This window comes from Toxotes jaculatrix, chromosome 5, assembly GCF_017976425.1.
Source record: "Toxotes jaculatrix isolate fToxJac2 chromosome 5, fToxJac2.pri, whole genome shotgun sequence".
Taxonomy (NCBI): Eukaryota; Metazoa; Chordata; class Actinopteri; family Toxotidae; genus Toxotes; species Toxotes jaculatrix.
This window is the reverse complement of record NC_054398.1, coordinates 14,995,973-15,023,064: the sequence shown is the minus strand read 5'-3', so window position 1 is coordinate 15,023,064 and position 27,092 is coordinate 14,995,973. Positions and strand designations below refer to the sequence as shown.

Sequence of the window (27,092 nt, the reverse complement as noted above, 5' to 3'; positions counted from 1 at the left end):
CCTGTTGCTAGGCTGAGGATCTTTTTAAAGAAATCTTCCACAGCAAAGAGCATGCGCTGTCGTGGCGAACACCTCATTGGCCAGTGATGGGGGTGGAGTGCATACCACAGACCCCACAGATTGTCCAACAAAAGCTGCAGAGACTAAAGAGCCAAATTTTGCCAAGTTTGGTTGTCCCCGTTAGACTTTTGATTCTATTCTTTCCAAACTTTTCCAGGCAAGATAAATATTAAGATTCATTTCATTAATTCGGTCAAGTCTTAACCCTGAAGCAGATTTCCAGTCACACTATCACATACCATATCTGTAAAAATACATTTTTAGTTAAGTACAAAACCATTAAAAACAAACAAACAATGGGGGGAAAATCCCTCTGTGCATGGCATTTTACTCCAAAATGGAGTGGTGCTTGGCCTCAGTCATTCTGTCAGCACTGTAAATTGCGGCAATCAGGAAGCCTGCATTTTTACTTGGAAGCTGTAAGTCTGATGTCTCTACTTTGTTATACATAAACTACTGAATTAACATGTTATTGACAGCACATAAATGCACTACCTGGCAAGGTCCTAGTGAAGGAAAAAGTTCAAAGAAGGCTTGTGTTCCTGGCAAGACACTGGTTATTACACACAATATATGATGTACCTGGGGATAATTGTGTTTTGAGCACTGGCATGTACCATACAAATGAGAGGGAAGGCTGGAGGCAGACACACTGGTGAGGATATGTTTTTTCTACCCCTTAACAAACATGTAGGCCTATCTGTATATTTACAGTAGTGTAGTACCACTTACCATAGCACACAGGTACCAGTATGTTTTTACAAAACCATACATATTTTCCCTAAAAATTTAATATGTTAAAAAGGTCACACGGCTTACTTGTTTACAGTGCCCATTCACATTTACAAACATCTATTTTAGCTCGATTTGATTTAACAGCTAAGCCAGCATATTGTATTCCTTTAGAATAAAAATATAAAACGTGTTTTTCTTAACATGTAGTGTTCTCCAAAACAACAACAACAAAGGTTTCAAATGTGTTGCCGTGACTTCGGGTTCCGGCAAGAAGAGTTTCGGTGTTTTTTCAGTGGGCTGCTAACGCTAGCTAGATGGGGCTGGAGAGGAAGTGGAGTTTGGCTTACGTTGAGAGGAAAGTGGGCTGAGCCGTTTTAGGATATCAGCTCAGGCAGAGGCGGAGAGGAGGACATACACAACAGAGGAGCAAGGCGTCGAGAACGAAGAGCGGGGAGGGCGGAACGATGCGGCCAAAAGACCCACCAAAACGACCAAAATCGGCCAAAAATGCGACACTGGCCGTGGCAGACGACGGGGGATAGACACGGCCTGGATAATGGGTAAGAACTTGCGAGTAATCGTACATTAATAGCTGTAAAATACGAGTCAGGGGTGTATGGCAATATGGTGGAAAGAACGACAGTTAGACGCAGTGTTGTAAAAATGGCCATGGTGTGTTGTTAGCGAAGAATAAAGAAAACGGTCTACAGAGTCTAAACTGCATTTAATTGTGATTTAGTTGACGGAATTTACATGTTTGTCAGCTTTGTTTCAAGTTAACTTAGTTCATATTTGGACAAGCACATTTGTTCTCGACCTGTTTCGAGTTATTTCAACCTACGCATTTAAAATTTGCTTTGTCCTTGAAAGGGCAAATGCCCTTGTCTGAATTTGCTCGACAAAAACGACAAAAATAAGCAAATGTTTCGTTTTTTAAATGTTGTATTGAGAATGATTGACATCAATACAACAAGCTTGTGCATATTTTTGTTTATTTTCAGTATATTCGTTTTTTGAGGTTTTTCATCGAATTATAAATCAAAAAAATCTTAAAAAATCGACAGTTTTTCACCTCATCTTACCACAGTGTGTACAAATGTAGTTTATGACAAGATTTAAGTAAGTGTTAGATGCTTAAAACTTATTATTTAAAATAGTTAAATAAATTGTGACAAGTTAACAAAAAGCTCAGAAAATGACTATTGATGACTATTCTTGCTTTCCAGGCACTACATTTAAACTATACTTGATTTCTTTGTCAAATAAAGGTTCTATATGTTATAAAAGCTTAGATATACTTCGAAATACAAAATAGGGTGTTGGCTTTTAACCCTTTGAGGTACTGAATGGAAAAGTAATTTAAATATGTACATTAATTTTGTTGTTCCATGTTACATTACACCTGCAAGACATGTAAAGAAAGATTTTGTTAAAAAGCTTCATTACAAGTATCAATTTGATGAAACTCTAAATACTGTATTAAAATTAAATAAAGAAATAAAATCACCTTAATATCAAGATGTCACGGACAAGGTTGTTGTTTTATCCACATGTGAGGGCAAATACTACACATAAAACAAGATACTGTACAATCTTTTATAATAGAAATTTGTATCTTAAACTATATTGTTAAATCCAAAGGATTAGTACCACCCTCCACATAACAAAATGTCCTCTCTAAGCTATCCTCAGTAGGATGTTACTCTGGAAGACAAGTTTAGTTGCAATTTGAGCCACCAAGACACGCAAAGATGAAGCATTTTCCCGACTAAATATGCAGTGACTTATTTATGATTTTCTTAATATGTTAATGAGCTGTGAAACATCCTCGAAAATAATCTTAAAATGACCAAATATTGCATTTCTGTCTGTTTTTTTATGCCAGTGCAAGTTGCGATTTCGTTGGTTGTGACTACAAAAATAATCATAATCGTGTTTTGTATTTTTGCAGGGATTCCTCTTGATGTTTTACAAATTGCGTAAAAGAAGAAAGGAGATCATCTTACCCGAGCTAAATGGTATGTTTTTATTAACCAATCGAGCCTTTCAGTGGGTTTTTTGATCGTACTAGCTTCCCTGTCTGTACTGCCACATATATGTAGCCAGTAGGGTGTGCTGTTGTCACATTTCCTCTCTGAATGTTTATTTTTCTGTTTTAAAGGGTTGACATTTTGTCATCAAGGAGTCGTGAATTGAAGAATTTGGGTGATTCGCTCTGCAATGAGGATTTGTAAGTATCATTCTTAAGATAGATTAAATGTTTTCATAAGATTCCTTGCATGTTATCTTTGCATTGAACTCTTCAAATGTGTCAAATCAAACCAACTGTTTTACTGACCACACAAACATAACTGAATAAAAAGTTAAATGAGCAGTGCATTTTTTCACTTCCTTATTGATGTTATTGCTAGAAAATATAGAGAAAAACACAGTTTCTTATATAGTTTCTGTGCATTATTTATTAGTTCGTACTTAGTTTGTTTTGACTAGAAGCAATGACAGTCACATCTGAAACATAGTTCTGCCCCCTAGTGTATGACTTGGTAGGGATTATCCATGTCAACGAGGAATATATGTAGGCGATCAAATACCTGACTGTGTAAGAGACACTTTCTGATTAGATTCAAATAAATATCCTTTTGACAGAACTATATATGTAAATTCAACTCATATAAATTTTCCTACAAAGAAGGGAAAGGAAAGGAAAGGGAAAGACCATCTTATCCGATCGTACTCTTTGACATATCGTGAAAATAGTTTTAGTCATGCTGAAACATGACTAAAATTGTAGTATGTGCCCAGAAGGTGTCTTCAGTGTGAATATCTCACCTGGCAGTATTTTTATCTATAGTATAAATGGTGACATTAATGATATAGCTTTAGAGCTAACCACTTTAAATATTGAAAGACAAATTTCTTCTTACGTTTTATTGTAACAGTGATTTTTAATGAACATTCATGTTTGTAGTATGTCCATGTTCCACTAGCTACCTTACTGATGAAGTACGTGCAGACTTTATGATTTTTGCTTTTTGAGATAACGGTGTCCAGTGTATCAAAAACAACTGACATTCATTACGTTTTACTCGTAACATATCATAATTAAAAACAATGAAATTTTGCAACACTAGATGGCTGCTAGGACTTGAATTAGAAGAAGTGAATGGGGCGGGGGGGGTTTCAATCCCTAAAGATACGTCAGATTGTGCCTCAGTTTTTATGGTGTGAGGAGACTTGTACAGCTTCACTCATCGCTGTTTTTATGCCATTTCACTACTTGAGACGTGGATGTTGTGTTTTCTCTTTAGAGTTTTATATTATAGAGGTATATAGACCCGAAGTCACACTGAGCACATTTTTCACGTGTTCTGCCATGTGTCAGGTATTCGACAACCCTTGCAAACATTTCCAAATTTGATCACATTTACATTTTTTGATTCCATTTTGTAAGTTAGTAAAATGGCTACACATTGTAAGGGTAATTGTACAATTGGCTAAAGAGTAGCTTCTATAAATACAATTGTAGTCATGGCCTGCAGAGGGCATTATGAAGAGTAATGCCAAATGAAATCACTATCCGTTTGTTCAGGTCCAATATTAGGCTCCATGTGTTTCGTTTGATCTGCATTGTTCATTATGTCCTCATACCTCACATTTTTTGTTTGACACCTGGAAAAAAAAATTCTCAGATAACCCCTAACTTTCAGCCGAATATGGTTAGAGCACGGCCTTTATTGGCAGCTGTAATTTTATTTGCTCCCAAAAGAATATCACTATGGATACGTGTGTAACAAAACATGAATTTAAAGGCCAGTTTGAAGTAAGGTGAGATTAACTTAATTCCACCAAGGAAATATGCAAAATATGAGAACTTTCTTACCTTGCAAGAGAAAAACAATTTCTACTTGTTGTGATCAATACATATAGTCAATACTGTGACCATTTAGCACCTTCAAAACATTTACACAAATTCACAGCCTATGGTTAATGAGTAAAATGCAATCTAGTAGATGGATCATTGGATATTTTCCATTGACATTGCCTAACCAAATAAAACTCACATAGCTCTAAACTCTTAGGTTGCTTTGAACACAGAAGAGTAGTTTTTTTCAAATCTTCAAATGTAGTTTACTTTGTAAGAAGTAGATATATAAATAGACAGGAATCCTTACAGCAAGAAGCATAAGGCTAGAAGTCTGCTAAAATAAACAGAAAGGCAAACCATTCAGTTAACTGTATTAATTGCTTACTTGGGTAATATGAATGAATTTAGTACGTTTTTAAGAGAATGTCAAGAAAAAAAAGTTTTCTCGTTATTGGCAACTCCAAAATGCATGTGTTTCTCAAGAGTATGTGAATGAACCATAGAGTGCAGGAATTGTCATCCATGTATGTTTTGTTCACGTCCGCACATGCTTAGGTTAAAAATATTGGATGCTGCGCTGACCATGCTCTACCTGCACCACATGTGTTACTTTTTCTGCCCTGGGAAAAAAAAGAAAAGCATTGGAGTCAGTTTGCTACAAATCCTTTCAAAAGACTTTAGGATCAAGTATAACTATTAAGGTAATAATCCACATAATCAGTTGTAAGTATGGATTTAACCATCACAACAGTTGGCTGACAAAAGTCTTTTTAGTAACAGTGATTGGGAAGATAGTAATTTTGAATTGTAGGCCTCAAACAAGCATAACAAGTTGCAAAGAGGCATGAAAAGATGCGTTATTTCAGCTTTAGGGATTTGTGAAAATGGGGTCCTTGAAAATGAACACAAAACTAAAAAGAAATATTGAAAAAACCCTTACTGATATTAAAGTATTTTATTTTAAAACACAGCTATAAATTAGCTTTACATTAGCTTACAAAGCTTTACATTGTGTTGGCCCTCAATCAGTTTCCAGAATTCATTGTATAGAGCATGAGCTATTAATCAGTAATTGTTATTACTGTGAAGGTTGGAGAATGAGAGGGTTGTGGATTTTCTCTCTGAGATCAACACATTCCTCACTTTGAAAGATTGTTTGCTGGAAAAAGTTGTTCTTGTCAGTCATCTTTGTCAGTTGCAGTCAACATGTAAAATCAGAAGACCCAAATGCTTCAAACCAGTTAAAGCCAGCCAAATAGAGTGGTCCACTCATTTGCTATTTTAGCGTGGGTCTGATGTATGTTAATCCATGTATGTTCCTTATCTCTTCTACAGCGGGGACATGGACTGGTGTGAAGGTTTTCGAATTTTGAAGAAAAAGAAGACAGCTCTGTAAGTTTTTCATGTTTGACCTGAGCATTTATTCACCTGCTTTCTGAGCTCATGAACATATGAATAGAAAATTTAACTTATTAGAGATTAAATGTTCTCTGTATCCCGTCCGGATTTTTAAAGAGGTTGAGGATACCTCCCTCCTATTTTAAGATGACCTTAATGACGTATTTATCTGGAATATTTATTGCTGTCATTCACTTTTAGTTCTAAAGGCTAGCAAAAGACTTAGATAAACGAAGCATAAGTTTGTAAAAGTAACTTTAAGGTAGTACGTGTATAACAATTTTCCTTACTTGCTACTTTCATTATTAACTAAAATATAAGCTTTTTTTTTTTACTGTGGCTTTATGTGGACATTGGCTGAGTTGGTAGGCACTTTATAGAAAAAGACACATTCCTCCAGGAGTTGCTATATTATCCATTTTTGGCCTATGTGGAAAACCAAGGTTTTTGGCCTATATTGAAAACCTGATACAACATGAGGAATGTCGTGTCACAATTATTTTCATTTTACTGCCATATTTCAGTGCTTTAAGAGATATGAGGGACTTTTTTTTGGGATGTAAGTAATGTACCATTGTTTCAAGGGTTGCTTTATTAGTTATTGGATGCTATTATATTGTCCATCTTTGGGTCAGTCATGTCTTTGCTTTGGGCGACTCTGGTAATCATTCTGTCAATTCAGGCAGTGGATTTTATTTTGCATACAGCATTGTGTGCTCACATTCCAGTGTTTTGTTGTTTTGATCTTAATTTGTTTGAACGTCACAGCTGTTGCGTAATTAATTTTTTACGCATAACGCATGATGTGAATTAGGCTAACTCCAGACTCATGCCCCTGGTGGTCAGCTGATGAATTTTTTTTTGCAAATTCTAGGAACATTTGCTCAACTCAGACTTCATTTTGCCGATTACTAAGAATTCACCAAACAATACATCAATGCAGAGCCCTACAAAATTTTGATAGCAACTACATTATCAGTGTAGCTTGTTGCACTTCTCACTGTAAAACTTCATGCTAGCAAATCCCAGTTGTGGGAGCTTCAGCCAAACCAATTTATTGATTTCCATGTGATGAATTAAAAGGTTGTATTGTGTATGTTTAAGTGGAATTAAGTATATCAAAGTTTGGCTGTTAGACACTAGACACTAAAATGAATACCATTTTAAAATGAACCCACTCTATTCTGTAGTTTGCGTTCTATACATCGTTAATATGGAAACTTTTAATAAAATTTTAAGAGAGGAGGAAGTTATTATTTTTTTTAATTTTTTGACAATTGTGTAGTCTTACAAGTGTTTGTATTTCAGAGTAACATAAGCGCTTGCACAATGCTAGCTAACGCAACTGAAAGCTAGCCACGTATGTTACTTAACTATCTACATTTTAGTCAAGTTTAGCATGCCTTCTCTATCTGCTGGACACTCGTTTCAGTTGCATTGTGGGCTTACAACTGTTCCTTCTTTTTTTATCCTATCAAGACCCCATTCAACTGGATATTGCTGAAGTGGAGACAGCGTTGTTTAACGTGAAGATGGCAAGGGATTTGGCAGTTAGCCAAATTTTGACAAGATGAAACCTTTTTTTCTGACCGGACTTTGACGTTTGGATTTTTATTTTTTACAACAACGTGGACACTGGAACACCGTTGCTGGCTGTATAGTGGACTTGTTGAAAAGTTACACTGTTGTTTCTGGGAAACAAAACCAGCATTTGTACATTTGATATTCAAATGTTGTTTTTAAATAAAGTGTATGTCCTCGTATTTTTTTTCTTGGCTTTGTTTCATTAGCTAATTCACCAGAATATCAAAGAGGATATTTGGCGTAATATCTTGATAACGTTGACGTCCTTTAGCTTGGCAGTTGGTTTTAATATTTCAGTTAATCCAGGCAGCAAATGCTTTTGGATTGCATTGACTTTGTGTCACTAATCATTTAGGTTCGCCCATGAAATTATGAGCTAGCGTTAGTGTTTACGTTTTGTACTGGGTTGATGAATCTCCTGTAGTAATGTCTGGTATTTCACCACAAAGGAAATTATCACCTCAATTGACGAGATAAAGGGAAAACTGTCACTGAAAATCCACCTTTACGCTGTAATTAGGCCCTTTGTAAAATCTTTTATTGATTCATTTAAAACAGTGGGAGAATACACTCATTTGTGTAAGATACATAAAAGAGTTTTGGTCTGACCAGAAATGGTCTCCAAGGGCTCTCTAAAATGGCTCCTGGTTGTTCTCCTTCCTGTCTGAGCAGGAAGTGATGCAATTGCTGCAAAGGAAAAAAATTATATACTTTTACAGCCTCTCAGTATTTTTATCTTTCTATGAAGTGGGGAGAAAGATTTAATTGTTAGGCTTGTGTCCTGGGGCTGAGAATGTATGTAAGTTTATATAAAAGCAAAATTTAAACATAATAAAAGGGGTGGGACTTAAACATCACCTGAGTGTGGGGTAAATGGAAATAACGTCAATCAAAGGCAAAGCTTTCAGAGCTAGGAAGGAGCTCTAGATGGCGGCTGAGCCTTGGGAAGGGTGCCATGGGCTTTCGTCAGACCGTTTCTCTTGCCGTTTTTCGATCGAGACCGCTTGATTTTGATGAAAATTTGAGGGCTGTGATCGTGCGATCGATGTTTTAACGGAAATTTTGGCAATTTGTGTGGTTTTTTGGGTTGATTTGTCGAGCCGTAGGAGCCGTCTGTGCTGGGGGAGTGCTTGTCGTTGTTTTCCATACTGGGCTCTGGCAGCCATGGCGCGCCTCCATTTTTAGTGTGCTGCTCGCCTCTGTCGCTCTGAGTCTGACAGTAGATGAAGACTGTACAGGCCTACAAGCTTTTTGAAACAAAGCTCTTTTTTGGCAATTTATTGTTAAGTTATTATTTTTACAATTCGTTATTCTTATTCGAGTCGGATAAATATTTAAACCCTGTGATAGAGCGAACGTGAATCTAATAGTTCATTTTTAGGCTACCACCTTTCTCCACATTGAATTGGTATGTTTACATTGTGTAGTCCTTAATTTACTGATTTTCTCATCCTGAAATCTTATTTTTCTAATCCTTCATCTGATGACGCAGTTAGAATTAATTGCATGCGGCTTGATCCGTGGACTATATTGACAGACATGCGTTGGATATTTAACTAATTGTAACAGCACCTGTCATTTTTCTTACTTGTATTTAAATTAGCGATGTAAGTAATGATCCTCAAATCTTTCGATTTAATACCCTTTTCTGTCCTCGTGTCGCACCGCCTGGGTTTTAACTGCCATCTGAGCAAAGGCAGTCTTGTGGGACTTGTATGATACTTCATGCTTCCTGTAACTTTTTGACAGTAAATACCAGGACAAAAGATCATCCTATCAACGATTTTTAGGATACTACGATGATGAAGAATAAAAGTAAAAAACAAGAAGATGAAGGATCGACTCAAAGCAATGCATCAAGGTATGATCCTTATACTTTTTACCTTTCCCATATCTGGTTTGATTGTTTACCTTGTCAAGCATGGTTGATCACCTGTGTATACATTTGCGACGTGGTTTTGATGAAGTGCACCAGTGTCATGAATGACCTTGCTATTGTTTAATAGCCACACCCTGATTTTCCTACCATTTCTTAACTCAATACTGAGGTTTCAGGCCTGTGTTAAGAGATCATTGCCCTCAAGATGAATGTGTTAGACCACAGGAAAACTCATTTGTCCTGTATAATGTAGCAAATGATTTGTCACAAATGTTTGATGTCCTGTCGCTATAATGTAATATGACCTTGTCTTACTAGTTGGTACTGCAATGCACCATTTTAACAACGTTGTTGTTTCGTTTTTACTCATTTCAGACACAATGTTTTGGTGTTACTTGTGGTCATTAATATCCTCAGACTTTTTGATGTGTTAAAGATATCGTACTTTGTCGTTAGCTCTTTGACCTGAAATCAGTATGCATGTGGCTACAGTTTTCATTTTTATACAGATCTATAGTTTTTATTTGAACCTGTACTTAAAGTTTTGACCAAGTGACAGGAAATCCAAGTTTGTTTGTGCCTGGTTATTTCTTCTCATTAAAATCAAGATTAATCAAGATCTTAATGCCTTGTAAACAAATTTTGTTTTAGATGGTCAGTAAAATTCTCTGAAAACTACTCCTACTTAACTCTTATAAAGTTATGTCAGTGTTCACATGCTTATGTAATACTATTTTAACCCTCAGCTTTATATTTGTTTTCAGGAGAGGGCTATTTTTACTTTGGTTTTCGGGGCCTTTTGTGAATGGACAGTTTCAATTTAAATGTTTCTCTGAGACAGAATGATTGATTGTTTACAATTAGAATTATTGATTGATTACTTATTTTATCCACTGATGGCACCTATCACATACATTTACTGTCATTTTTTCAGTATCAGATAAGTTTAAAAGGCCTTCTATATAAATCAGATGTTAATCTGCTATATAGTGTTTGGTGTTTTAATTGAAGCATCTGTTTTGATCTTGTCTGATGCTTTTGAATGTTACAGCTAACAAATGTTAATTTCTATTTAAATGGCTTTATTTGTATTACTTATCAGGTAGATTACAAAGGCCCTATGGTCAAAAGTTTGGACACCTAAATATGGTGACGGTTTTTATAACATTTTCTGCTTTTCTTATTATAAAGTGTCAACATTTGCAAGTGTGTATTTATCATCCTCAGGTAATTCTTCTTCATATATCACGATCAGTGGAAACATTACATTTTGATCAATAAAGATGATTTTAAAAACTAATATCAGATCATTTGCATGGTGTCAGGACAATTCAGGAATGCAGAAACAACAAGTGGCTAGCCATTATTCAAAAAAAGATTGGTTGTATTAATTGCAACAGTGCTGTATCTCAGCTTAGGTTCTTACTTTTAGAATTGCCATGTTTACACAATAAATAATACAGCCGGATAGCAATATATTTTTTAGATGAAGACACAAGAGAAGTTTGGATGCTAAATGCAGGTTATCACCCTCATAACATTTACTGACTGTACACTGCAGCAGGTTACATCACACTTGTAGTTTTTTTTTGTGTGTGTGTGATCTGGTGGCAGCCATTTTAGTATTTTTAGGTGTGAGTGAAATATGTCCTCTGCTGCTGATGACAGCCCAACTTCTTCATACAGACAGATGATCACTACGGGTATGCAGAGCAGAATAAGCAACAGAAAATCTGGTGACTTTATGTAACATTATAGCTTAGTAAAGTGGTGTATACATGCTCTCCTGAGTCACAAAATGGCCCTTGCTTTGTGTGCCCAGCTTGCTCAACTATCTGTATTAAAACTCAGCTCTGAACTACATGGAGGAGGAACAGGAACAGTTCAGACCTTGGGAAAGCCTGCACACCGCGCTGCTATAGGCTAGATTTCCACCTAGCAACACGTCAGCCAATAGTAATTCGAGATTATGTTTTTGTCCCACCCATGTTTGACCTCACTTAAAGCGGAAGGAGCCATGCACTTCCGAGTTTGGTCATTGACGCTGTGAAAAGGACAGGTTGTGAACTCTTTAAAAAAAAAAAAAAAGGTTATGTAGGAATGATTTAGTTCACATCCGTTTATTCATGTTTCCTTTCATTATCATTCCCGTAGTTGTATAAATTATAAAATACATATACGGTTATTCTTTACTCATTTAGTCCTTTTAGATTTCAAAATAAGAGTGATACTGTTAATAAAAAGCTACCTAATGCATGAAATAAGGAATAAAACCCATATCCAAATTTTAATCTTTGTAAGACATAAGGCCACATGTCTTTGCAAAACAAATGTAAAGCAGTGATTGTTGGAGATTTATTGTGAATGGGTGTAGCTCCCCCGTGTGTCCAGATTAAATATTGCATGTAGATAAATCCAGACAGGAGAGGTCACCATAGACATTTCTTCCAGTTTATTTTTGTAGTATTTTAGCTTTTAGTATTTATTGTATGCAAAATTCATGCATATGTATCAAATTTGGCCGTCATTATATCATCATTGTAAAGCTAAAAAACTTTGGAAATAGTAGTGTGGGTACTGGACTCATTGATACATATTTATTTATCAACCATGATTCTGAGTCTTTCAGAAAATTTAATCTTAATGTTTCTAGGCAATTAAGCGATTATGATCAATGTAGTATTTTGTTTTTTACTTAATTTGCTGGTTAATAGAGGGTAACCACTCAGATAAGTGACGCCTTGTCAAATTCCAGTTTGTCCCAGTTTTAACTCGTTATTTTAGAGTTGAAAGCAAGTCTGTGAACTGAGGTTTTTCAAAATTACTGTAAGAGGATTTGTGTGACTTAGAATGAGGTTATTATAAGACTGTTAGCTGAGTAAGGAACACGGTGCATGATGTAATGAGGTCTCTCGGCTAGGAGTCACTATTTACTCATGTATCAGGCTTTTCCAGTTTCTCCATGTCCAAGTGAGAGCATGTGCCCTTTGTGTTTTGAATTTTAAGACACTTTCAAGTTGCTGTGACTATCCACTCACATTTTTGCCATATTGTAGTTGGGTGTACAGCATTTTATTAAGCATTAGTCCAGCATACAAATGCACAGAAAAATCGAAAGAATGAACATTTTTTTGTTCCTGTAGCAATTCAGCTTCAGAAGAATCCAACCACTCTGCGTCGGAGTCCGGAAGTCAGTCAGAGAGCGAGCATGGCAGTGAGAGGAGGAGATCCCACAACTCTGAGTCAAACAGCTCCTCTGAGTCAGAGAGTCACTCAGAGTCAGAGAGCGAATCCGCAGAGTCCAAATCCCAGCAAACCACTTCAGAAGTCAAAGACAAGCCAGTTAGAAAGAAGGAGCGTCTGGCAGATGTGAAGAAGGTAAAGGTCACTGAACTTTAGAGACATACTTAAGTCTTGTGCGGTGTACTGTTTCTAAAGCAGATTATGGTTCCTGTCCTCTAATAGCGGTTAACTTTATTTGTGTAATTAGGCTCATAATGTGATTATGAGGGTTTGCTGTGTTGGACAGTTGTAGTAGCTTCCTTAGTTATGCAAGTTTTACTTCAGCTATATTATCTTTTTATTTGTGTTAGACTGTAGCTGTGTCCCAGGTCCAAACTAGATCACAATTATAATAATATGTACAAGTCTGTAGTGTGTTCATATTAGTAAGGAGAACTGACAGAATTACATTAAAAAAAAAAAAAAAAATAGCAAGACAGCAAGGCAAAAAAAAAAAATATAGTAAATTGTGGGTGGTGGTAAGATAACACCCAGGAAAACAGAAAAAATAAGCATTAGATATTTTCTGTAAAATCTTTATGGTATTCTGAAATTGTAGTTTTGATTTACATTCATTACACACATTCCCTTTTACCCTGAAAGTATGTTAATTTTGTATGCTAAAACAGCAAAACTGCAAATATTGTATACTGCAAAACGGTATAATACAAGAACACATTAGAACTGAAAATGAATAATGACCAACAGAAAAATTACTTGCAACTATTATGTTAACTGATTTATAATTGCAGTAATTTCAGTTGTGGTTTCAGTTACAAAATAAGACATCTCTCGAAACATTGCCTTAGGTTCTGGGAACCTGGGACTTTTGCCACTATTTCTTGGTATTTCATAGACTAAACGGTTTGTCCCATAATTAAGACAATAATCAGCAGCATAAGTGATAATGAAAGTAATCGTTAACTGTAGCCCTAAAGCGCATACTTACAAATTAGAATGAAACTGGGCCACAATGTATTTGCATAGTGCACCAGAAAGTCTGTGGCTTTATGACAGCAGCTTTTCTTTGATTACAGATGTGGGAAGAACATCCAGATGTGTATGGGGTCAGGAGATCAAATCGCAGTAGACAGGAGCCGGCTCGTTTAAACATTGGCGCTGGGGTAAGCAGATGTGAATGATAGCTTGAAGATGAACAATGAAACAATAACAGACAATTTGCGGCCTGGCCTGGCTGTGCACAGTTATCTCTGTACGCATCAGCTGCTTGTGCCATCTAGTGGATATTATGTGGAAATGCTTATACATTTCATATGGAAACAGGTCTTCACGAAATGTGCGTCTGCTGTGTTGACTGTGTTTACAGGGTAGCAGTGATTCAGAGGGTGAAAGCCCCAAGAGAAAAACATCACGGTCTAAGAAAAAGGAGTAAGTATGAAGAGTGTGAACATTTTTGGGGGATTTATATTGTTTTATTATTATTTATTATTATTATTATTTATAATTTATTTTATAGTAAAGCACCATATTCTTATAAATCCTTTTGAATTCTGCCATGTTGAAACACTTCTGCAGAACTTTTTTGTTAACAAGATTTTTTGTTATTTAACACCCGATCCATACTGTAGTTTTTTCACGGTTCATGTCTGTTTGTGTCATTATGTTGGACGGTGCGTGTTCATATTGTGATTCTTATCATTTAATGCTTATTTGTAAATGGGTATCTGTTTGGTTTAGAATGGGCTCAGCTAGTTTCAGCCAGCCAGGTGATATTTAAACATTTGCATCAAATTTGATTGGTCAGATCAGTGGCTTATCCCTGATCAAATTGGGTTGTGCTAAACACCCCATGGCCAGGATTTCATGAAATTATAAATTGGTTGTAGCAGTGATGGGCCTTGAGGGTGAACTTGTGGCATTTCTTTGTTGTAAGAAATATCTGGAAAGATGATGACTCAAATGATGAAGAGGAGGAGGAGGAGGAGGAGGCTTCCGACAGTACAGACAGTGAGCAGGAAGAGAAAAAAGTTAGATCCAGACGACTTCCTGCTAGAAGGTAAGAGTGTAGCGAAGCCTGGCCATCAGACAGCTACCCACTGGTCATCTCGAAATCATTCCATATTGTGTGAACAGTTGTTTGATTATATATTTTCCCCTTACTCTGGTGTGAAGTATATACCTGAATCCTTCAGCCTGATGTTCTAAACATCTGGTCTAAAATATAAAACTTAAAATTTGAAACTCAATCTAATCTTAAAACTAATCACTTTGACAGTGATACAGGAGATTAGTTCCTTATCTCTAAGTGGTTTGCATGCTTGTCTGCTTAACTCTGTGTTTTACAGACCTCAGACCAAATCATCAACAGTCAAAAAGCAGCTCTCTCAGAAAGGAAGAAAGTCCAGGAAACCAGAGTCGTCAGCTGAAGAAGATGATGACGATGACGACGACGACGATGATGATGACGATGAGGAAGACACTCCAAAGAGACAGACTCGAAGAAGGGGTGCAACAAAAGTCAAAAGGTGCATTTCTTAACCTTCTGATATTTTTTGTTCCTTCCAAAGATTTTTTTTTTTGGGTTTCTAAGTTTCCCTTTCCATTGAAGTGTTAGACAGGAACATTTAGTTTTAGTTTTCCATCACAACAAGTAGTAAAAAGCTGCTTTATTGATATGACTGTCACCTGTACATCAATAGTCATCCCCTATCTTTCTGTTGTGTTACAGTTATAAAGAGGACCAACACGACTTTGAAACAGACTCCGATGACCTGATAGAAATGACAGGAGACGCAGGTGAAGAGCAGCAGGACGATGACAGTGAGACCATCGAGAAGGTCATGGACACCAGGACAGGCAAAAAAGGAGGTGATGCATTTTCACTTGTCTCTCACTAGTTTGAAAGCCATGTTGTTTCTCATCCAAATCCACCCTAGCACAGTCTAACATTTTTTGTGTGTTCTTCTAGCCACGGGAGCTTCCACTACTGTCTATGCTATAGAGGAAAATGGGGACCCATGTGAGGGCTTTGACCAAGAGAAAGATGAGGGGGAGACTCAGTATCTCATTAAGTGGAAGGGCTGGTCCTACATCCACAACACATGGGAGAGCATGGACTCTCTGACACAGCAAAAGGTTAAGGGACTAAAGAAACTGGACAACTACAAAAAGAAAAGCGAAGAGCTCAATTCATGGTGAAAATCTTTGTCTTGGCATTAACATCTTATTTGCAAATGTACTTCTTTTTAGAAAGTTTCACTGTTTATGTTCTGCTTGTTTGTAGGTTGAGGAGGGCGTCTCCTGAAGATGTAGAATTTCATAACTGCCAACAGGAGCTCACCGCTGACTTGAACAAGCAGTTTCAGATTGTGGAGCGAGTCATCGGTAAGACGTCATCATGAAATGTATTTGCTGTTAGTGGTGCATGGATATTTTTTTAAATATACAATATGCATGTTGCGCCTAACCTTTATTAAAATGAATTTTATTATCAACAGCAACAAAAACAGGAAAGACGCCAGGATCCTCTGACTTTCCCTGTAAGTCCTGTTTCTTCTATTTCACCTCAACTCGCATTACTTTTTGTTGCAATCATTTATAATCTAATGATTTGTCTGCATTTTGAACAGCTCATAGTCACAAGACACCATCCTCCAATGAGCCAGAGTATCTGTGTAAGTGGATGGGGTTACCCTATTCAGAGTGCAGCTGGGAAGATGGAGCTTTGGTCAGAAAGAAGTTTCAGCACTGCATAGACAGCTTCATGAACCGAAACTCCAGCAAAACTGTCCCCTCTAAAGACTGCAAAGTAAGAATCAAAACTGTCCTGTCTTTACTTTTAACATTGAATTATTAAAAGCTAAATATGACATAGTGAGATTTTTTTGCTCATGACTGAAGATATCTGCTTCTAACTGTTATTTCAGGTGTTAAAACAAAGGCCAAGGTTTGTTGCTCTGAAGAAACAACCTTCATATATTGGAGATGAGAACCTGGAGCTGAGAGATTATCAGCTGGATGGGTTGAACTGGCTGGCTCACTCCTGGTGCAGGTACTGCAAAATAATGTGTGTTAGTTAGAGTTACCTTATTTGAAAAAGACTCAGTGAAAATGAGAAGGGAAAAGGAAAAAAAAAACATCCGCTTATGTTCTTCTTCCACCTCAGGTGTAATAGTGTTATTCTCGCCGATGAGATGGGACTAGGAAAGACCATCCAGACCATCTCCTTCCTGTCCTACCTGTTCCACCAGCATCAGCTGTACGGACCCTTCTTATTGGTGGTGCCTCTGTCCACACTCACTTCCTGGCAGAGGGAGTTTGAGACCTGGGCCCCTGACATGAATGTGGTGGTCTACCTCGGTGACGTCATGAGCAGGAAAACGGTAGGTTGGATTAATCTGGAGGGGTTTTTTAACTTAGTGGTATTTCCAGACTTAGTTACATTAACTTACTTCTGTTTTGTGTAGATCCGAGACTACGAGTGGGTGAACCATCAGACGAAAAGAATCCGTTTCAATGCACTATTAACCACTTATGAAATTCTACTTAAAGACAAGGTAGGTGTTATGTTTGCAGTATATTTTTACTACACAGTTTACATGGAGAGAATCAGAATCATAACTTACGACGTCTTAATACTTGTCTCCAGGGTGTGCTTGGGAACATTAACTGGGCGTTCCTTGGTGTGGATGAAGCTCACAGGCTGAAGAATGATGACTCCCTGCTGTACAAAACATTAATGGAGTTCAGGTCCAACCACAGACTCCTCATTACTGGCACGCCGCTGCAGAACTCCCTCAAAGAGCTCTGGTCACTGTTGCACTTCCTCATGCCCGACAAGTACGTCCCGGTTTGTACGATGAATACGATACCAAACAAAAGCATCAGTTTGAATTCCCAGCCAGAGATGAGTGATATTTATTATCTCTGTTGTGCACTGCAGGTTTGATTCCTGGGAGGATTTTGAGGACGAACACGGGAAAGGAAGGGAAAATGGCTATCAGAGTCTTCACAAAGTCCTCGAGCCCTTCCTTCTCCGACGTGTCAAGAAGGATGTGGAAAAATCTCTGCCTGCCAAAGTGGAACAAATCCTCCGCGTAGACATGACTGCACAGCAGAAGCAATTTTACAAGTATGATTTTATTTCTGTTTATTTTTTTTAACCTTTTTATTGCATCTGTCTTTCACATCGTACAGTAGCTGCATTTCTTCTCTCCATTAACTTAATTTGTTCCTGAATATTTCCAGGTGGATTTTAACAAGGAATTACAAAGCTCTTGCCAAAGGCACCCGGGGCAGCTCCGCCGGCTTCCTGAACATCGTAATGGAGCTCAAAAAATGCTGCAACCATTGTTTCCTCATTAAACAGCCCGAGGAAGGTGAAACTGAATCACAACAGGAACACCTGCAGGTGAGTCCCTTTATGAACCCTCTTTATAGCTCCGAGCATTACCTCAGGATAACTCTGCTCTATAAAGGAAACTAGTTGTGACTTAGCATAAAAGAAAACAGAACCGTCCCAACAGATACCTCAGTGTTAGTTTGTTATTCATGATTTACAGTGTTAATTCCATAACTTTGTGTGTCACAGAGTCTAGTGAGGGGCAGTGGGAAGCTGGTGCTGCTGGACAAGCTGCTGACCAGACTCAGAGAAAGAGGCAACCGAGTCCTGATCTTCTCCCAGATGGTCAGGATGTTGGACATTCTGGCTGAATACCTTGCCAAGAACCGCTACCCATTCCAGGTCCGATTTGCACAGTTTTTGGGTTGAATTCAGATTTTGCTCAACCATATGTTGTGTTAGGGGACAGTTGGGTCCACTCTGTGCCATTATAGTTGGCCTGAGTGAGGCTGTGGTCTGAATCAACACCTAAAAATCAGTACCACCTGACATGATTTTGTGGTTGCTGGTCTGGTGCACAAAAGGAAGTATGTAATGGAGCATGAAACAAGGCAGTCTGTGTGGCCTGTTGTTGACCACAACTTCCCCATAGATGCACAGTATGGTGCTGTCACCTTGTTGATGATAATCATACTTCCATTTGGTTCTATTTCTCTAATAAGTGTAATCACTTGCATCTAAGGTGACAGAAATCAGACTTCAGGTTTTGACTTGACAGGTATATATTGGTGTTTACAGCGAAGGGGCTTGTGGGGTGGTTGTGTTGGGCGGGTTTGACTCGGTCGGGTATCAGATGTCAGTGTTGTTGCACACATACTCCGCCTGGCTGAGAGTTCATGTGGTTATTTATATCAACAAGTTATTTTCTACTGAAGACCAGCCGGACTCCTGCAAGTCACTCGACTCGGGTTGTTTTTGCTGACTTAGTCTGTGCAGTATACTGCTGCGAACAGTCTGAGCATATAGACGGGGTACAATGACATGTAAAGCAAGAGTGATGCCAAGCAGATAGCAGATAGATGGCCAGGAAATATTCAAAGGTTAAAGCTCTCTGTTTTGCCTCTCTCCTCTTCAGCGATTGGACGGTTCCATAAAGGGAGAAATCCGAAAGCAAGCACTCGACCACTTTAATGCCGAAGGCTCAGAGGTATGTATTCTAATTTAATGCTACTAACTGATACTAACAGAGATATTGCAAGTCTGGAAACTTGATTTGACTCTAAATATTTGTCCATTCTGCAGGAAATAAAATACTTTAGCGTTTTTTGTGTTTTATTTATTTGCATTAAAATTGTCAAATGCCAATTTTTTTTTTTTTTTTTTTGGGTATGACTTGATTTGAAAGCAGTAGCAGATGTGGTGTATGATGCAAAAAGGGTCTCATAACATGATTACATGGAGGAATTTGAGATCTATAGTAACAGTTTCATCTTCTTTGTAGGACTTCTGCTTCCTGTTGTCCACCAGAGCTGGAGGTTTGGGGATTAACTTGGCCTCAGCAGACACTGTAGTCATCTTTGACTCTGACTGGAACCCTCAAAACGACCTGCAGGCACAAGCCAGGGCTCACAGGATCGGCCAGAAGAAACAGGTAATCCACGGCTCAAATCCATGACTGTCATTATAGATATGCCGCATAATTAGTAAGATAATTGTGTAAATATATATCTGTGCGCTCCCTGTATAGGTGAATATATACCGACTGGTCACCAAAGGAACAGTGGAGGAGGACATCATTGAGAGGGCGAAGAAGAAGATGGTTTTGGACCATCTTGTCATTCAGAGAATGGACACCACTGGTCGAACTGTACTGGACAGCAACTCAGGAAACACTAAGTAAGATGTAAAAAATGAATTACGGTTTTTCACATACTGATTTCATTTAATGTTGAGAGGCTGAAGTGTGTTCAACAATGCCACTTTATTTTTTGCACAGTTCGAACCCATTCAATAAAGAAGAACTGACTGCTATTCTCAAGTTTGGTGCAGAGGATCTTTTCAAAGAGGCAGAAGGAGAGGAGTCTGAACCACAGGTATCACAACAAGTGAATAATCCTGCATTAGAGATACTTGTTGTATATTTTGAAACTTAAACCAGACTTTCTTGGTTTCTGTAGGAGATGGATATTGAAGAGATCCTGAGGTTGGCTGAAACAAGAGAAAGTGACCAGGGCTCAAGTGCTACAGATGAACTTCTTTCTCAGTTCAAGGTATCAAGATGTTTTCTTTGTTAAATTATAGTTCAGTACCTCAAGACCTAATTTCAGACCCTGATCTAAAATCCAAAATCTGAAACCCCTCCCTTTCAACTGATTCTTTTCTCTCTTGCTTGTTGCTACAGGTGGCCAATTTCTCCAGCATGGAAGAGAGTACTCCAGAGTTTGAGGAGAAGTCTGTGCGGGATTGGGAGGAAATCATCCCTGAGGAGCAGCGACGCAAAATCGAGGAGGAGGAGAAGCAGCGGGAGATGGAGGACATCTTCATGCTGCCCAGGAGCAGGAGCTCCAACAAGAGGGTTAGAGGAGAATTTACAAATGTATTAATTTTTTGCCTGTTTTCCAGCACTGATAACACCAGTATTTAAGAGATGTGCCAACCAACTTCTCAGGTTTTGATTCAGGTCACTCCTTAAGTCACACTTTGGTCGTTGTGTCTTTCAGGCTCAGGCCAATGACAGTGATAGTGACGTTGGCTCCAAGCTGAAGCACCGATCTTCAGGCTCTGAGAGCGAGACGGATGATAGTGATGACGACAAGAAGCCAAAGAAGAGGGGCAGACCTCGAGCCCGCAAAAACAACGTAGAGGGCTTCACTGATGCCGAGATCCGCAGGTAAACTATTCTGCAAACTGTTTTTTTGTTTTTTTTTTGTATTATAGTGAAGTTCAGATGCATTTGTGTGTCTTTTTGTGATCAAAATGAATAATGTATTCATAATAATATTGTTAACAGGTTCATTAAGGCATACAAGAAATTTGGGTCTCCACTTGAAAGGTAAACATGCTATTAAATTATATTATTAATCAGTGTATGCCTAGATCAATCGATTCCCTGTGTATGACCAGTTAAGTTCTCTGATGAACCATCGTTTTTGTATTCAGGTTAGAGGCCATCGCCCGAGACTCCGAGCTGGTGGATAAATCCATAGCAGACCTAAAGAGACTTGGTGAACTGATTCATACTAGCTGTGTGACTGCAGTGCAGGAGCACGAGGAACACCTCAAAGAGAACCCAGTTGAAGGTATGTTGGTTTTTTTACTTGTTTAGAGTTCTTTCAGATCAAAGTATTTTCCAGGCACAGAAATGACGCCTGTTATTATTCCAGCCAAAGGTCCTGGGAAGCGGCGAGGGATTAATATCAAGATCTCAGGAGTGCAGGTCAATGCCAAGTCCATCATCCAGCACGAGGAAGAGTTTGAGCCACTGCACAAAGCAGTGCCCTCCAACCCTGCAGAGAGAAATAAGTAAGATACCACTCCAAATATAAAGGAGCGCGTGGGCTTTGTGTTATGCTCAAGATAAGATGTTGAGGAAAGGTGAATCTGTGTTCCAGAGTAAATTTGACAACACTCTGTTTCCCACAGATTCAAGCTGACATGCAGAGTCAAGGTAGCCCACTTTGATGTGGACTGGGATCTGCAGGATGACATTCAGCTCCTGCTTGGAATCTACGAGCACGGCTTCGGCAACTGGGATCTGATAAAGACAGATCCTGACCTTAAACTGGCTGATAAGGTAAATCTCTAAAATCTACCGTAAACACATAATAGGAGGTAGTTGTTCAATAATGAGGAATAATGAAGGAAAATAGAAATATAAAAGCACCAGAACTAGCTTGTGGAGTTATTGTAAAAGCTTTGAAAAACACCTTAAAAAAAAAAAGTTGCTTCAAAAATGTGTATGCAGTTTGATTCCTCTATTCATCTTCATTAGAACTGGCACTGACATTCTCAGCACCTCTTTAAATCGGGTGTATCTATGAGAAGATGAATGAAACAGTCTAACATTTGCTACCCTCTGTGCAGATTCTCCCAGACGACCCAAGCAAGAAGCCTCAGGCCAAGCAGTTGCAGGCGAGAGCTGAGTATCTTCTCAAGCTGCTGAAAAAAGAACAAGACAATACAGACGTGTCTAAAACAGGGGAGGAGGTATGCCGCTATTAATAACGGAGCCGCTCATCCATACTGTTTGCACCACATGAAGTTTGTCTTTGATCTGTGCACAAAGCTGCTAAACCTCCCACGTCGCTCATGCAATCTCTTCCTCTAAAGGTCAAAGTGAAGAAGAGGAAGCCCCGGGTGAAAAAGGAGAACAAGATTCTCAAGGATGAGCAGGGCAACGACATCTCCTCCCCCCGCCTGTCCGACAACCCATCAGAAGAGGGCGAGGTCAAGGTCAGCCATGAATGTCACCTGGTTGGGTATAGGCTGAGTTATACCTCTGTGTCCAGGTTTTGCGGTGTCTAAAGTACATGTGATGGCTCTGTAGTATGAGTAGGATCCCACTGAAGCATCTGCGCTCCTCCTAAAAATGTCACTACAAAAAGGGGCTATGTGGAAACTTTTTATTTCCCATCCCCGCTGTAGGTAGGAGAAATAAAAATAGGCATTACTTCAGGTACCTAAAATACACAAAATTGCCTTAAAGTGCACCATGTTTCCATCTAGTGTTGCATTAATGCTACAACAGTCAGTGGATGAATTACACACCAAACTATAAATCAGATCCTGTGAAGTGGGGAAACTACAAAGTAATCACTGCAACGCCACAACAGAGAAGTAAAATTCAGCCTTATTTCTAGAGTAGTAGTACATTCAGTATAGTGCTGAACTTGCATTGTCTTTTTTTTTTTTCATGTTTGAGCAGGATGATGGAACAGAGAAGTCCCCCACCAAGAAAAGACAAAAGAAAAAGGATAACAAAGAGAACAAAGAAAAACAGGGAACTCCTAAAAAGGAGAAGGACGGGGACAAAGAAAAGAGGGGCACCAAGCCCAGAAAAGAAAAGGTATTAAAGATAAGTGTTTTAAGTTTACATGGATGTGAGGTTATTCATATATATATATATTAATAATAATGTATGGTAATCTTTGGTACGCTGCACATCATTATAGCATTAAAATTTAACATAGTTAAAGGAATGTGGTTCGAAAGTCGAGGCCTTCTGCCTTTGTATCCCCACCCTGTGAATAATCTATTAAAGATGTGAATAGCTGATGTGGATTAATTGTCCTGATGTCTGGTATTTTTGTCTGTCAGGCCAAAGGAGCCAAAGGGAAGAAGACTCAAGGTCCAGTTCACATCACAGCTGGGTCTGAGCCCATTCCCATTGAAGGAAAGGAGGATGATGAGCTCGACCAGGAAACTTTCAGTATTGTGAGTTTCTCTTTCTTTGTTTTTTTTTAATTTCTCATTTAAAGATTAAGCCCACAGAGTTCAATCAGTAATAAGTAAGAAGACCATGGCTGCAGACTTGTGTATATTTTGTTTTTTTCTTTAATTCATGGAGTCCAACAAGCAGTGCATTTCAGTAACCCAACCAATTTGTGTATGCGTGTAGTGTAAAGAGCGCATGAGGCCGGTGAAAAAGGCCCTGAAGCAGCTGGATAAACCAGACGAGGGTCTCTCCGACCAGGAGCAGCTCCAGCACACACGCACATGCCTACTGAAGATTGGAGACCGAATCACAGAGTGCCTTAAAGCCTACAGTGACCCAGAACATGTCAAAATATGGCGAAGGTAAGATGATAGGATATGATCTTTGTGAAATGAACCACGATGCCCGACCTGTACAACTCTAAGCTAATGATTATTTTGTGTCTTTTTTTGGCAGAAACCTCTGGATTTTTGTGTCTAAGTTTACAGAGTTTGGTGCAAGGAAGCTTCACAAGCTTTATAAAATGGCACAGAAGAAGCGATTGCACGAGGAGGAGGTAAGATGCTTCTGTCTCAAGTTGTTAACTCACTGGTTTATTAAGACTTCTGAAGTCAACGTGACCTCTTGTATGTCACCAACACTGAACTCATCCCGTGACATTTCCAGAAGGAGCAGAAGAAGAAGGATGATCCCGCAGGGAGGGTAAAATCTTTCAGACCAGAACCCTCTGGTTCTAGTCGAGACTCCATGGGTACACAGCCATCCTCCAAACCCACACCTCACCCGACTCAGCCAGGTCCCCACGGGCACCACAGAGAACCATACAATTCTAGTAAACGGCACTTTGGCAGTGATGGTAAGCGTGAATAGATTTGCTTTGCTTGAGGCTTAGGTGTCATTTTCTGAACAGTGAAACATTTTCAATAAGAAAAAACAAAAATTGGTCAGTTAATATGAACTTATTCATGTTTCATTACAGATCGAGGAGACTGGCAGAGGGACCGTAAATACAGTTACCCCGGGAACAGCAACCAGTCATGGCAGGGAGACCGACATCATCCATATGACCCGCATCGCTACAAGGATCACTATGGTGACCGTCGTCCGCACGGGGACACGTATCGCAGCTCAGGCAGTTACCGCAACAACAGCTCCCCTCGAAAAAGGCCATATGAGCAGTACAGCAACGACCGGGACCACAGGGGTCACAGACCCTACTACGACAGGTGAGGGTTATTCAAACCTGGGGATATATTTGTGTTTAGTTTTGTAGTTGTTGTTGTTGTTGTTTATGGTTTTAAAAAAAAAAAAAAAAAACTTGTGATGAATATTTCAGACATCCAGACCCCAAAAGAAGACGTCCTGATGAATTCCGTCCCAACTACCACCAGGGACGAGATGGCCCCCTGCAGGACTTCAGGAGGATGCCGGAGCACAGGCCAGCAGGTCCACCTGGGTCGGAGCACTACAGCAGGCCCTTCCACCCTGACAAACCTCCTCCGCTGTTGGACCCTCGATCCCCGCAGACTCAGAAGTCTCCCCAGGACTCCCGCTCGCCACTCGAGCGACCCGTAGAGCCGAACGTTGCCGCAGACCCAAACTGGAACAATAGGAAAACATAAAGTCTGCCAGTGCTGGCTAAGAAAGTGATCTGGGTGTTTCGTCCAGGGTCAAAGCCACATATTGCTGCTGATGGACAAGTCTGGACTCGCCAATCATAAGCTCACAGTTGGAAAGGGAATCAACATGTACCCTCTTTACCAGCAAAGCCAAACTATTTTGCTCGCCCTGATACCCCCCCAGTGACTGTGGCTGTGAATGATTTGTGCCCTGAAGGAAGAACTTTGTTTCCTCCTCTCATCTTCACGATGGAAAAATACTAAAACAAGCATCTTTATTTAAATGAATTGACTCGATCAGTCAGTCATGGTAAGACTGAGTGGAATGCTTATGGATGCTTAGTCCCATGGACTATTTTCTAAGGAGAATTTAGGATGCACAAACTGATGACTGATCTTAATCCTAAAAGTGCCTGAAGGTTTTGGCCTTTTTGAATGGTAAATGTATGGGATTATTCCCAAAGGAACCATGACATGGACTTTTTTTTTTTCTTGTGTTTAGCTTTAAGTCTTGCAAATGATGTCATTAGAAGATTTCAGTACAAAAGAATGTGTAATGTGTTATCATCTGCACCTTTAAACGTTTATCTTGAACATGTAGCTGAACCGAATCATGGGGTTTCACCATGCAGGTTAAAATGATGGCGTGACGGGGGGCGGCCTAGTTCTTTATGAAATTTGAATGATCAATCAAGCCAGTATGTTTCCTCGAAACACTCAGCAGATAGTTTGAGGGAAAAAAAAAAGGTTTTAACAAATTCACATTTCTCACGTGTACAAATAATCATTATTTCTTTAACTGTGCATCTATATAAATCATTGCAGTCTTCTTGCTTTGTTCACTTTAATCACTTTCCTCTTAGTAGGCCCAATGAAATGGAAGCTTTGTTAGCAGTATTTATTGCAACAACTTGTAGAAAGGTTCATAACACTATAACTTAGAAAAATCCTTTATTTTTTGCCTCTCAGTATTATGATGGTACTTCAGTGTAGTTTCATTAATTCACCCATCTTTCCTCCTATGTAAGTACTCAAACATGTCTGAAAATACTACGTGATAAAAAAAACATTTTCTGTCCTAATCTATGGTTCTGCAATATTTTTGATTCACTGACGGTTGTGCGGGCGCTGGCAGGTTGTTAAAGGGTTATCAGGAAGTCACTGATGATATGTCATTATGTTTATTACCTTTGGTCACTCTTTTCCTGTGCCAAATCTGGTCCTGCTCTGGCCCTCATTTGTTTTTGTTTTTGTTTTTTTTTTTTAATGCTTCTCCATTTGTGCCTTATTTATGTGTGTATTATCATACTGTACATTGGTTCATGGACAGTACTGGGGTCTAAGACAGGCACGATGTAGTATTCAACAGTTGCATTTTAAGGAAATTGCTTTGAAAGGCTAAAAATATAATTCAGTGAAATCTCCTTGAAGGGACCACGTATTCTGGTAATTTATAATGTGGTTCTGTGATTTCTGAAAGAGTCGATGATTTGAGGGGAAACTACAAACATTGATATAAAAGAAATCATGTGCGTTTTGTGTCCGGGGCACTTAGCCGACCTGTTGCAGTGATCAGCCAGCACATCTTTTCTTCCACATTAAGCAAGCTACAGTTCCTGTATCATATGTTCTTTAAGAAAGTCTAAATAATTTATATTTGTGACAAAACCACTCTTCGTGAGAAATGTGCTGTACATATGTTTGGACATATGTAATAAACTTTGTTACACAATGAAAGTTTGTCTATTTGCGTCTCCTTGTGGCTGAACTGATTAAAAATATCTGATAAATACATTTAAACTTTCATAAATGCATCATTGTATAATATTTTCTGCAAAGACAGAAAGGCAATCGATTTTCAGGGCTGGTGTGTGTAACAATTTTAAAAAATCTTTTATATGTCAGAATTAACCAGCTTTGATGGCACGAGGGGG

The 27,092-nt window shown here is 38.7% G+C and overlaps 1 protein-coding gene across 2 annotated transcripts; it reads left to right on the top strand.

Annotated features, from left to right (window-relative positions):
- Positions 1 to 780: 780 nt before the first annotated feature.
- chd2 (chromodomain helicase DNA binding protein 2) lies at positions 781 to 25,974 on the top strand. Of its 2 annotated transcripts, XM_041038523.1 has the most exons (42): positions 781 to 1,355; positions 2,747 to 2,813; positions 2,957 to 3,025; positions 5,996 to 6,052; positions 7,538 to 9,503; positions 12,665 to 12,899; positions 13,841 to 13,927; positions 14,131 to 14,192; positions 14,698 to 14,820; positions 15,110 to 15,289; positions 15,493 to 15,632; positions 15,733 to 15,958; positions 16,048 to 16,148; positions 16,262 to 16,303; positions 16,394 to 16,572; positions 16,691 to 16,815; positions 16,930 to 17,146; positions 17,231 to 17,320; positions 17,413 to 17,603; positions 17,707 to 17,895; positions 18,012 to 18,174; positions 18,355 to 18,507; positions 19,241 to 19,312; positions 19,607 to 19,756; positions 19,853 to 20,001; positions 20,102 to 20,198; positions 20,283 to 20,375; positions 20,507 to 20,680; positions 20,826 to 20,995; positions 21,116 to 21,157; positions 21,265 to 21,404; positions 21,489 to 21,627; positions 21,748 to 21,898; positions 22,189 to 22,311; positions 22,435 to 22,557; positions 23,030 to 23,170; positions 23,422 to 23,538; positions 23,723 to 23,901; positions 23,996 to 24,095; positions 24,206 to 24,395; positions 24,519 to 24,765; positions 24,876 to 25,974. In XM_041038523.1, exons 5-42 carry the CDS (start codon positions 9,442 to 9,444, stop codon positions 25,159 to 25,161), a joined length of 5,448 nt encoding a protein of 1,815 aa, XP_040894457.1. In that variant the 5' UTR covers positions 781 to 1,355; positions 2,747 to 2,813; positions 2,957 to 3,025; positions 5,996 to 6,052; positions 7,538 to 9,441; the 3' UTR covers positions 25,162 to 25,974. The 2 variants fall into 2 exon arrangements, with proteins under 2 accessions (XP_040894457.1, XP_040894459.1); XM_041038525.1 differs by lacking the exon at positions 14,698 to 14,820 and having other exon boundaries at positions 782 to 1,355.
- Positions 25,975 to 27,092: the final 1,118 nt, after the last annotated feature.